This window comes from Podarcis tiliguerta, assembly GCF_965153285.1.
Source record: "Podarcis tiliguerta genome assembly, chromosome: 5".
NCBI lineage: Eukaryota > Metazoa > Chordata > Lepidosauria > Squamata > Lacertidae > Podarcis > Podarcis tiliguerta.
Genome location: NC_139538.1, coordinates 58,393,910 through 58,407,416, shown reverse-complemented (window position 1 = coordinate 58,407,416; position 13,507 = coordinate 58,393,910). Strand labels below are relative to the sequence as shown.

General features: G+C 40.2%; 1 protein-coding gene across 2 annotated transcripts in view; it reads left to right on the top strand.

Annotated features, from left to right (window-relative positions):
- Positions 1 to 10,075, top strand: part of TCERG1L (transcription elongation regulator 1 like) — a 161,668-nt gene extending 151,593 nt beyond the window's left edge. For both annotated transcript variants that reach the window (XM_083443516.1, XM_083443515.1), the window contains exons 12-13: positions 5,797 to 5,915; positions 9,023 to 10,075. In XM_083443516.1, coding sequence (XP_083299642.1) covers positions 5,797 to 5,915; positions 9,023 to 9,179 — 276 coding nt within the window. In that variant the 3' untranslated portion in view covers positions 9,180 to 10,075. The remainder of the gene's footprint in view (positions 1 to 5,796; positions 5,916 to 9,022) is intronic.
- The last annotated feature ends 3,432 nt before the right edge of the window (positions 10,076 to 13,507 follow it).

Sequence of the window (13,507 nt, the reverse complement as noted above, 5' to 3'; positions counted from 1 at the left end):
TGATCTACTGAGTTAGTGCATCAATCCTCATACTTTACCCGCCATGGACATTCTACATATCCTTCAACTATCCCAAGAAAACTGGGATATCCCCTTTTTTATGTGACAGCATGGCAGCCATTTTGGGTGCTGCAATCTTGCACTGGAAAAACACTTTTTTGGGGGGGGCATGATCTTGCATGGGTCACATGACTCATGTGAGAACGTGGTGCTGGAAGACAGTCTCCTGGTTGTTCAACTTGGGTATGCATTCTAGTCTTTTCTACTAAAAAAATTCTGATTCACGCTAGCTTCTATAAATCCAAGCCTGTATAGGCCTTATTCTGAGCCAACAAGAAAAATAATGAGGGTATCACACTATTTCCTTATGATTCAAAGGACTATTGCAATGTCTAAGGTTAGCAAAGCAGCCACATTTTGTAGTTTAGGTCACTATTATAGCCGAACAAATATATAAGCAGTCCTTTAAATTATATCACTTCCTGGTGATCAGAATCTCCAGTTTACAAATGATGTGAACTGCCCTGAGATTTGTGGATGAAGGGCGGTACCATTTGGTGCTGCCTCAATAGAGCTGTGCACTTCTGTTGCTGGGCTCCATTGAAAATGGCTTCTCCATGAGAACCAGTAAGTGACCTTTCCAGGCAACAGAACGACTCTTCTTATCTGTGCGGCTGCGATCTCCTGGGTGATGCAGACACCATTAGGCAGTTGAATGTGCATGCGTACTCCATCCATTTCCTTCCCACGCAGCCCCGGATGCTGGTAACCCATGCTATGCCACTGAGTGGAGACCCCCGTCTACCTTTGAAGCTCCCAGTGTAATTAAAAATTGATGGTGCAGAAGTTCAAAATCCTAAAACAAACCCCCATGAATTTAGGAGGCTTCCTGCTTCAGACCTTTGCCCTCAAACTCATGAGGAGACTAGGCACCTTGCATAGGGGTGAACCATATCTAAAATGTGTTTGCTTTTAGCAAAAAATGGCTACCATTTTTTAGGGTAAAATTATAATTGGGAATTTGAAACTGTAACCTAACAATGCACTTAGAAGACGGTTTTATACAGCAAGGGGAACACTGTATTCTGTTTCAGTGATTTAAGCAAGGGCACAGTCTAGACCGTGCCTAGTCAATCAAGCTTTATTGCGCCTTTCATTTATCAAGCATGTACATGATATAGTAAAATTGCTTAATGAACAGTCGATAAAGCTTATACTATAGATATTAGCTTTGAAACATTGGTGACATGGGTCTCATTTGTGGAATATATTACGTACTCAAGGAAAATGACTATGAAAAGCAATTTTCAGTTCTTCTTTATATAGAAGATTAAAATTGTGTCCCTACTAGTAAAAGAGGGTAATCAAATTGCAGAGAAGGAAATTTTATGAAGTGTTAAAAATGTCCTCCTTTTGGTCAACTGGAAAGATTAACATTTATTGCAGGATTGATCATCTCACCTTTAGCAACTCTTCGTACAAATAAGCACTACACAAGTTAAAATTAGAGACAGGTGAAAGTTAGAACACTAGATTTTGTGGCTAAACCTTCATGCCTGAATTAGGATGCATAATAGTTGTGGGTTGTTCAGAGCCATAGTTGTGTTCCATTAGAATGTGGGTGAGAGGTAGCCTCCAACTAAGTCAATTGATACATTATGCAGAATTATGCATAATGCACATTATGCATTAGAATTCTGACATTCTAACTGATGCTCTGGATTGCAGGTAGAAGAGTCTTTCTCAAACGTATCTTGAGCTACAAGGGAACACAGAGCAGCAGTTATTTTTGCTTAGCCCACTACCTTTGATGCTATGGTGATTCTCTGGGTCCTTTATCTGATGAAAGTGAATCTCTGCAGTGGGAGCCTTTTGTATCAGGGCTCCAAATCATGCAAGGACTCTCCACAGATACAACAGACTCCCTGTTGATGCAGTTCACCATCTTACCACATGGGAGGGGCCTAGAGAATGTGTGCAACCTCAGCATGGGGCTAAATAACCTTGGGGACAGGACTAAACCCTGCTACATCCAGGCTCCCACTTAGCTCAATAATACTTGATTAAAGTGATTATATTTAAAAATGAAAGACTATTTGGCAAATTATGTGTTGTATTATTGATGTGGCCTCTTCCCCTAAGTAGATAAGGGCTTTGAAAAGGGCAGATTTATCACTTCGTCTATTGGAAGGGCCTGTCGATGAACAGAGAAAGGTCTGTTTTCATATTATCTCTCCGTTGTATGAAAGGCCAGCGAGTCAGATGTTGAACTTTCGCAAGAATTTGTTTGCTAACGGAGCAAATAACTAGGCGCAGCTTCCTTGAGACTATCTGAGGAATGGGCTTCTTTTGATTAAATTCAAATCCCCATGCTGCATTGCCGTTTCGCAATTATTTATTGATCGTTATGTCCCGACAGATGCCTTTCCTCTCTGCCTACAATGAAGCTACATTCCCGACAGCAAAATATTCAACAAATGAGTGGATTTGGGGTCTAGAAATAGCATTGCATTTAGGGGCTCGGGTGCTGGGATAATGAGCCACTTATCAATTTTAACTTAATGTGGTCATCTATTTTTGACCTCATGGAAAGCTCTTTCCTGTAACTATTAAAGTGGGCCCCTTATCATATTATTCTTTGGCAGTCTCAAGAACAGTCAAAAGGAAAGTACATTGATGTGGTGTTGTTTTTTAAAAAAGAACCTGAGATGGGTTCAGTAAAAATAATTAAAAGACATCCTTGCTCTACTAACAGAAAATAGTTCGTTTATTGCTGTTCTCAGAAGAGAATGGCTATGATCCAGCTGTGCATGCATGGCCCTGGCGAAGAAGCATAGATATGCCAATAAGGCAGTTTGCAGGGGGAGCTGACTGGGGGAAGTCCCAAATTACCACCACCCCATTCCTAAAGTGTTAATCAGTACAGGTGCAATTTATTTGCAAGGCTAAATGTGCATCATAGCTGCTGGATTGGGAAAATCACATACATGTTTCCTTGTGCAGTTTTCATGTGCAGATAGGGATACTTGGACTGAAGCCTGCTTCCATTTGCCCATTACCCGTAGTTGGATGGGGAGGAGGACATCATTTGTTGGTATGAAATACAAAAATAGGCTATTCTAAATCAGTTGAGTTGAGCTACATTTCTGTAATTCCCATTCAGCACATGCTCTTTTCTCCCTAAAATATGCATCATATGATGAGCACATGTGCCTGCTTTATACCAAGTCAGATCATTGGTCCATGCAGCTTAGCATTGTCTACAGTGGCTGGCAGCAGGTTTCCAACTTTTCAGGCAGAAACCTTTCTCAGCTTTACCTGGATGCCGGGGACTGAACCCGGGACCTTCTGCATGGAAAATATGAGCTCTGCTGCTCATCTGTGGTAGCTCCCAGTCAAGTTAGAATCTAAGTGCCAGCCCTCAAATTACTCCACTTGCAAATGTGCTCACTTGAGTCACTTCAATGAATCTTGCAATGAGCCTTCTAGACCAATGGTTTTTTCAATTTGTTATGCCAGTGCATGAATCAAGCAAGTCATGAATCATGGTGCTGCAATTAACCAGAAAACTGCTTCGTTAGCCTTCAGCCCGTGGTTCAGGCCCAACGGTCTACTGTTATTTAACATCTAATTAGCTACAACATTCAGCTACATGCCATACCATACATAGATGGTGACTCCAGTCCTGCCCAAAGAGCCTCAGGTTTACATTTGTTAGAACAACCATCAAGCTACTTCCTCTCCAATCTTTCCGCAGAAAGCCAGTTACCCTGGAACTAAGTGGATCAGAATTGGATTGTGGATTGAACTTTCTCTTGTTTTATTGGTATTTCATCTCATCTCACAGATCAATTACTGTGAAAAGGTCACAGCAGATTAACAATGATTACTCTACAGATGTAAAAGAAATGATATTATGAGCCTTGGGGAACATACACTAGGAGTACTAAGGCACACAGAAGTAAAATTGTCTTTGTGAAGCAATTTCCCTTTGCAGGCAGATATTACCTGTCAAATCAATTACTATTAGGTGCCATCAAAAAGTATAGCATTGCTTCATTTACATGCCTACCAGCAATTTGCCAAAGTCCCTTTATGAACTTATGAAACAGAGCCAAACATTAGTTCATTGAGCCCAGTGCTGTATGATCCAACAAGCAACAGTTATTTAAGGCCTCCTGCAGAGTTTCCCCCTAATGTCTGACACCTAGATCCTCTTGATTAGAACTGCTGGGAACTGAACTAGGGGTGTGTGATGTCAGCAACAGTTTTGTTGCTCTATTCATTTTCATGATTGAAAACTTCCTTCCTTTTGCTTTTTCATGGTGTTGGTTCTTTTTTGCCATTCCAATTTCTGTTGATTCCCATTGATTCCAATGAGAGAACCAAATTCTCTTCCACTGCCAATAACTTCCATATTTTATATCATTATTTTGCCCCAAAACACAGACTAAGAAAATAACATCAGATTATCAGAGTGTAATGAGGGGAGCATGTCGTTGCATTCAGGCCCTGCTTCTGGGCTTCCCATAGGCAACTAATTAGGCATGGTGAGAACAGGATGCCAGGCTAGATGAGCCACTGACCTGATCCAGCAAAATCTTCATATGTTCAAGCGTTCTTATGATGGCTACAGAATAAGTCAGTTCCCCACCCCCTGCTTTCCCCTAGCACTCCATCCATTGAAACAAGAAGAAAATAGCAAAGACGACACCAAATTGCACCAAATCCATAGCTTCACATTTTGAGTTCTTGCACATTTGGGTTCAGCTTGTAACAAATGGACTAAAAAGATCTCATTCATTCCATTTAAAAAACAAACTTGTTCCAAATGCACACCCTAAACTGAACTCAGGACCTTGTCCAACCTGAATTCAACTGCTGAATCACAAGCTTTGTCTCGAAACCTTCCCTGATTAAACTCCAAAAAGCTGTTGTGAAACCCCTGGAGTTAGAACAAACAATTTCAAGAGTTGATTCAGATGTTGCTGATCAGTGGTGTAGTGGAGGGGGAATGTAAATGTGTGCAGCTCTGGGACATTTTCCAGAGCAAAAGGAAAGATAACATCTGGGGTTCCTACATCACACCAACAGCTAGTGCCTTGCAAGATTGTTTGCATTTCTAATAAAAAGTTAAAGGTTGTGTTTCAGGCAACTAGATCAGACATCCCCAACCTGTGGCCCTCTAGATGTTTTGGCCTACAACTCCCATGATCCCTAGCTAACAGGACCAGTGGTCAGGAATGATGGAAATTGTAGTCCAAAACATCTGGAGGGCCAAAGGTTGGCTGTGCCTGAACTAGATGAAGATGTTTTGCTAGAGCTCAATGTGAGTTACAGGTTGAGCTAATGTAGTCAAAAGTAAGCTGCACTGAGACCACCTTGCTCCCAGGACACTGCATAGGACTGTAGTCATGCCAATAACAATACATTGGTTATACTATATACTGCTGCTTTTTGGTGTGGGTGTAGATTAAAACAACTCTCCATAGACAAAATTGAATGAGGTTCTCATGCAATGGTTTCTCTTTGAAACGCTTTCATGTTAGTCCCCATTCTCCAATTATTGAAAGGAGGTGTGCTTCAGAACCATGCTTTGTTTGTAGAACAGGGATGCTTAAGCTGTGTACTCTGACTTCTATCAGGCTAGTGGTCAGCAGTGACAGGAGTTGTTGCCTTCAACATCTGAAGGACCACAGGTTCACCACCTTTGTTCTAGAAGCCCATATGAACTTCACCAATCAATTTAGCAAATTTAATAATGTGTTACTTTTGTTTTCTTATTCTCCACCTAAGATATTTGAACAGTTTGTCAAGACCAGAATAAGAGAAGAATACAAGGAAAAGAAAAATAAGTTATTGCTAGCCAAAGAAGAATTTAAGAAGCTTCTGGAGGAATCTAAATTATCACCACGGTATGGAACTATTTTCTGGCATTGATCTTATTTAAGAATCTTAGACACTGACTAGAATTGGGTTATGCTTGTTTGGCCTAGAAATCTATGCAGTGCTGAATGTGAATATTGTTGTTTCAAATTTGAAGCACTAGATACCATGCAGCAAGCCCTGTAACTCCAGGCAGATCTGAGGAAGCCCCATTATAGTTTAAAGCTTTTGCACAGTAGCTGTGCTTAGTGCACGTTGAACTAGAAGCTAAGGTGTGGTTAAGGATGAGGAGAAATTTGATTCAATTCACATTTATAGGCAAACTTCAAAACTTTTATGGCGAATTGCATATGAAACCTCAAAATCCTGTTATATGGTGCCCACTATAGCCCCTCTGGACTAGGTCACATGTCCTGAGCCATTTCATAAGGAAGGGCCATAGCTCAGTGGTAGAGCATCTGTCTTGCATGCAGAATGGCCCAAGTTCAATCCCCAACATCTCCAGGTAGGAGTGGGGAGACATGTCTGAAACCCTGGAGAGCTACTTCCAGACAGTGAAAACAAACTAAATGGACCAATGAGCCTGACTCAGTCTCAGACAGCTTCCTATGTTCCTTCCCACGACTCCATTCATAGGCCATTAAATTCTGCCGGTGGGTGCCATTTTGTGGTAGCCATCTTCCCCCACCAGAATACCTCTCAGATGTTCACCCACCAACTGGAAGTGTGTGGGTGTTCCAGCAAGCTGTACCTCTCCCTCAATTAAGGCTGAACTTTTGACAATGTCAGTTCAGTGCTAGTCTTCACCAACTCTCCTTTCCTTCAGTTCTCAACTCAACCATGCAGGAAGATCTAAACTTTATAGCCAGTAGCATCTCTATAGATTATGTATATAAGGTGTATATTTTATATTAGATGTAGTGTTTGATGTCCATAGTCACAAAATGTTCATATATTGGTGCACTAAGTATCAGAGCCAATGTGCTGATTGAGATCTTCATAGTCATATGTTAAATTTGATGATTTGATCTGTAGCTTTTCTCATATCATACTAAACAACTTGTTAAAAATCCATTGCAGTAGTTCATTATGCTTTTGACTAAGGAACCCAATTGCAGATGTGATTAGTGCTTGCAGTGTGTATAAGTACAAGAGTGTGTTTATAATGCAAAATCAGTAAAGCGTTTCCTTTGCCGGCCTTTTGAGAAAACCCAAATTATTTCCACATAAGAATTTATCGTCAGTACTGTACAATAAATGTAAGATTTTGAATGGTTGCTTACTTGCTTCTCCTAAGCTGTTTTCCATAAAAGCTGTTGAGAATCCCTTCGTGAAAAAATGTGATTCTCTTAACGGAATTTGCAAATCATCAAGATAGATTCTTTATGATAATGAAGCTTCACATTACAAATATAAAGAATAAAACATGAAGGTTGTCTCTTAACTAGCATTTTAAAGAATTGTGCATGCCGTCAGATACCGATATAAACAATATAGTTGCAGCTTCTGTTGATAGTATGAGTAAAAGTATTCCTTTGGCAATCTAACAAAAAACATTTCAGAATAATGTGATAGCTAGACAAGAATGGCAGGGGCAGATTTGTGTTCATTTTATAAGAACAAAACTCTCTGGGAGCTGCTGCAGTATTTATGGTCACTGCACCTACCCCAGGATTAAAGTGATAAGAGTTAACTAGGGGCTCAACTTCATGAAAAGCAACATAGGGGTTCTGCACAAACACAATCACCTCTGCGGGTTCTGTCTCTGTGTGCCCTGAACCCATTCTGCCCTGAGCCTGAAGCAATTAGCTTCAGTCCTATATAGCACAGGTTTTGCAGCCCCAGGCACAGTGAAGCCATGAGCAGGTGGAGGCTGAACATAACAGCAATGGCAGTAAAACAGGACAGCAGTATTGGGGCGTAAACAGGCCACAGTTTTATTGATTACAGATGTGAACAGGTTTTGGTGTAGGCATTGGGAATGTAACCTGAAATCAACCAGTCCGACTGCTGGTTGATGGTTGACCAAGGTTAAGGGCTGTCCCACATGCATCAAACCAGCGCAACCTCCCACGGTCACTGTTTGATGTACTACGGCCCATCAGCCCCCAACAAGGACAAGGAGCCCCTCCCCCAGGATCTCACTAAGGGGATACTCTGGTAGTGTGGAGCAGGGTAGGGCCACTCCCTGTCCAGTGAGCCAACCCAATGCCTTATCCGCCAGTAAGTTGTGATAATTGCCATGAAGGAGGCAAAGCCTTCAAACAGACCCAATTAATCTGCTGGCAAATTCCTCCCTGGCTCCAAATATGGCAGCCAAAGAACTTCCATAGCAAGGTCTCCCATAGAGGTCTGCCCACTTACACTCCCTCAGGCAACACACAGAAACATAAAATAAAGGAGGGTGGGGAATCCAAAGGGAACTGAGACTGAAGCTCAAGAGTGACTAGCTTTCATAGCCAGGGAACAGATCACAGGAAAGACATTAATACAAAATTAAACCTTTTGGAACACAAATATAAGCGAATATTTCAGTTTCCATATGTTAAAATCACACTATTCCCCATTCATCTATGCTAGATTTATGCCTCTGATTTGTTCCTTCTAAGGGTCCATGGCAATAAAATAAAATAAATAGATCCAATCCCCATTTCTCAGTTTGGAGTCAAAAGGCATTTCATTAAATGGAGTCTGACAAAAGTCTCCGCCTTGTAAATTTTTATAGTGTTGTTAACTCCAGCTAAAATTATGTGGGTCACATCCTTTCGATTGGCAGGCTGAAGCTAAAGAAGAATTTACATTCTTAATTTTTGAGAATCCTATCCAATTACTGTGGATGGTCCACAGTGAACTAATTATTAATCAAGCTTCCTGCAATCGATAAGTATGTCTACATTCTGCAGAATGAAAATAATGGCTTGGGATGAGAAGTTGGGTAGATCAATGAGACTTCAACATTTTGGCTTTCACATTTCTACTTCCAACATTACTGACAATGACAAGACACATTAAGAATGAGTTCAATGCAGAAAGGTGAACACATAATGAAGGGCCAAAGAATTAGAATATATATATTGACAAACAAAGAGCTTTGCGAAAATGTAGCTTATGTTGGTTTCCCCCACCTGCTCCCCAGGACAACATTTAAGGAATTTGCAGAGAAATATGGCACAGATCAGCGGTTTCGGCTTGTTCAGAAGAAGAAAGACCAGGAGCATTTTTTCAACCAATTCATACTTATCCTTAAAAAGAGAGACAAAGAGAACAGGATACGGCTACGGAAAATGAGATAAAAAGAAGACACGCAGAAAAGAACGCAAGTCAAATACTGTGGCATCTACAGCGGAATAAATGAATGGCATGCATTTTGTGTCACCGTTTTGCGTTTTGGATCCCAGCAATTTAGAGGAAAGCCAGACAACCCAAATTGCCATCTGTGCACAGAGGAAGGTTCGGTGCAAGTATGTCCAAGACTGTTGTGCAGGAATCTGTAGGATACTTCATTCTCAGAGACTTAATGTTTCATATTGAAGCTCTCTTTTGTACAACATTCAAGTTTGATGCATTTCTAATTACCATGATATGTCAGTCCCTTAATTGTTTTAATTATGCAAATTACTTGTAATATACACAAATTCTAAATCCGATGTGATTTGTAATTAAGCAGAAGCAGATGCCATCCATAATGATCTCAATACTTTTTTTTTCTTTAACCATTTAAGAAAAAATATCTATGGCTGTACTCCTATGCATCCTTACTTGGAAGTATGGAACCCTTGAGCTCCCTGGACCTTACTTCCTAGTAAAGGTGCTTAGGAATCTGCTGCACAGCAATGTTTGGGCAGCTTTGTACATTAAACATCAATGGTCCCAAGGTTCAGTGGTATTGAGGATATCATTACTCAATGTTCATAGGTCTAAGTCTAGTTTTATGGGTAGTAGTAGTAATAAGGTATTAATTGTTAACCATAGTGAAGAGTGTGAAAATCTTGGCACCTTTCCCCATAGAACAATGTATAAATCTTTTTTTTAAAAAAAGAAAAGAAATGGCTTTGTAAGTAAATTATTCTGGATGGTGCTCCAAGCACACTGAACAGCGCAGCACTTCTCTATTAAAAAGCTACTATAAAGAAGTTATTTTGTAAATCCATCCTACTAATATTTGAGTTATTTTTACTGTATGCGAAGAGTTTGCATGAGATTAGTCTCATCTTTGTATAAACAAATATTTTAACTTTTTTTTAATTAATAAATATTTTAAGACTACCGGGTGATTGTTTTATCTACGTACCACAGTCACAAGTTTGCAGTACAAATGAATGGCAAACAATATGGAGCCTCTTCAAGCTTCACTGGTGTAAACATTCCCAAATAGGAAGGAGAAGGAAAGCTTGTAAGTATTGTGGGTAAATAATATACTAATGAGCTCCATAGCATATTGTGAAGAAAGCAATCTTTTCCCTGTGAACTGAAGCATCATTCTGTAACCATGTGCTTAGATCTCGTTTCACCAGCTAAAGCAAAAGAAGCTTCTGTAGTTGTTTCTTCCTCTTTCTTTGAAGAAATAAGCTTTTCTCTGTCACAAAAGGACAGAGCTGTTTTCTCTGCTCAAAACAAGCACCACATGAGGAGCGAGAATATACTTAGCTTTAAAGAGCATTAGCAGAAAAGGTGGTTGTACATCCAAGGAAGATCCGACTGTAAAGACTGGCGTTTCAGGTGGTGTTTTGTTTTTATCAAAATTTCCCATAAACTGTTCCTTTCCTCCCCAAAGAAGGGGGTATTGATTTAATAATGGTGGGTGAACATTATAAAGCCGCTGGAGGCTGAACATCAAAATCTGTGTAGCTCTTGTGCATGTTTATGTTGCTGTGGAAAGGCTGTGTGTGTGTGTTTTTCTGAGCCAAAGAACTCTTTCCTCCAAAAAAGAAAATCCTAGGCATGTTCCTGTCAGTCCTCAATTGTACTTGAAATATAGATTTTTACTAGCTATGGTAATTGCTGGCAGGCACACATTCTTATAGAAGCTTTATCTTTTTGGTAGCACTGTTGCAGCATGACTGCGAGGAAGGGCTGATCTCATTAATAAAAGAGAAAGGAAAATCCATTTTTTCCATAGATGAAATTGGCTGATTAAAGAAAAATATTAGGAGGAAAAATGCCAGAGGGGCATGTCCCTCATCTGCATTTATAACACAACCCCATCTGTCTTTACCTAGAAGTAAGTCCAATTGTGTTCAATAAATATTACTCCTAGGTAACGGTGCATAGGACTGCAGCCTCGGCTGGGATCCCAAGCTTTGTGACCCCTATTGTTCCTTCAAGACTTTGTTTTTTTTATCAGGGTGGCTCAAGGTTGAATCCCTCATTCAAACCTCAGCTATCTCCTGAACCTCAGACCTGCACATGCCATATAGAAATAACAACACTAACAACAATTAGTGAGCATTAATTAGATCGTGCATGTGCAAAAGCTCTGGGAACATTAGTATTCTTGTTTTCAATTCATCCACCATCTATGGTAGATTATTTGCCCTATCAGTCTGCTGTTATTTCATTTCTAATGGCTGCTGATTTCTTCCTTCACACTGAAATGCAAATCTTTTTGAGTAGGTGGACATTTTCTATTTGGCGTATGGGTGCAATGCAAAGCCCATCAATATTGCTTCCATAAGTGGTTCAATATCTGAAGGCGCTTGTTGCTCTGAGTAAAATTATTAGGAATGAGAACTGAAACCACTTTCCGGCATGATCCTTTTATGTACTTACACTGGGCCACAGATGCTGTATTTTTTATTTTTATTTTAGTACTTGCATCCTGTTGATGTGTTTAGCTGAGTTATGATAGTGACGGAAAATTTTCACTGTTAAATATGCGTACTGAAAAGTCAGACAGCTATCTTACAAACTTTGGCTGCAGATAGGTGATGATCCAACCAAAAGTAAAACACTTTTAAGTGCAATTTATGTGAATGGGAGTAATTTAAGTGCACGAGGATTCACCCACTGAGGATGATGGCACTTTAATGTGTTTAGCTGTGCCTGTATTGTGCTCTTATTTCTATGCATATCACAGACATGTGTGCCAAGCCACATTATGTACTCACAGTTGTACTATCAGACCCTCCAAGTGTCCTTATTTTCCAGGGACATCCCTGATTTAGAGAAGCCATCCCAGTTTCTGATTTGATCCCAAAATGTCTTACTTTTCCTTTTTGTTGTTGTTTATATATATACACACACACACACACACAAATAATTTTGTTGTTGTTGTCATTTAGTCATGTCTAGGCGTCCCTATTTTCATTGGAGAAATGTTGGAGGGTATGGAGTTAGCTGACTCCAAGCCATCTGAAGGCAACCCTGTATAGGGCAGTTTTTTAATGTTTAATGTTGCTTTTATATAGGTTGGAGTGCCTAGAGTGGCTGGGACAACCCAGTAAGATGTGTGGGGTGTAAATAGTAAAATTATCATTATGGAATGGGATGTCCCTATTTTCACTGGAGAAATGTTGGAGGGTATGTACTATATGTAAAGCCATGAATAATGGTTGGTGTGTATTTCTCTTGCATCAACAAGTATTTCAGCCAGTTAAGGCAGTGCAAAATATTCAAAAGTCTAAAACTAGTTCTAACATTATTGAAATTCACTTTGGAACAATGATAATAAAAACAAGCACTTTAATGGTTTAATTTGTTTTCCCATTTCTGTCTGATGTTGCAAGCATATTAGGTTGAGCTAGAAAAGTACTGATTTCGTTTTTTTTAAAAAAAAATGAAAGCAGAAAGACTCAAGTTCCAAAAAAACCCCCACAGGTCACTCAAACCTGTATTGGCAGTCATACCTAAAATGGATGATTGACAAAGCCCTTTGCTTTGGTTTTTTCCTCTATGATTATTCTGGTGTGTGACCAAAAATTGCAAGAAAGGAATCATATTACAGTAAGAAACAAATTATACCTTTTCCACTACAAGCCAAGGGGCTGAAACCCCCAGTAAATCTGTCTGGCCAGGGTGGGGCTGAGTAAACATGCATATGACTCAACTGCACAACCAGCGAAACACCACCCTCTGATCTGATCCACAGGCAACCTGAGCCCGAACTCAATTTAGTGGAGAGTTCTATCCTTCTAGGTTCAATTCTCTGCAAGGAATGTCCTGATGAAGCAGACCCTGTAGAGGCTGCCTGTGGCTTCTCCCACTCCGGTCCCCTGGCTGCCACACCTTTTGACAGCCCGATTGGTCAGGCTGGGGTGATCCAGGGTTGTCTCAACCCGATCCAGCCGAAACCCAGAGCCACCCAAATCGCCCCAGATTGGTTTGTGAGCTGGGCTGCAGCTAGACTCAGTGCACATTGCTAATGTTTATTCTTTTAAGATTGATTTTATACTTGTAAGCCGCTTAGAAGCCTTCTTGACAATTGTGGTATATAAATTAATTTTCATCTTCATAACGAGACATTGGAGGGACCTATCAGGAGTGAACATAGACCACTTGGTACCAGTGTACCAAACTGAATGGGAAACCACCCTACTTGAAAAGTTAACTAACAAATTTAAACTAGGACTGGGAGAAACAAAAGGATGCCTTCACCCCAATGTGACTCACCTTTATGACACAT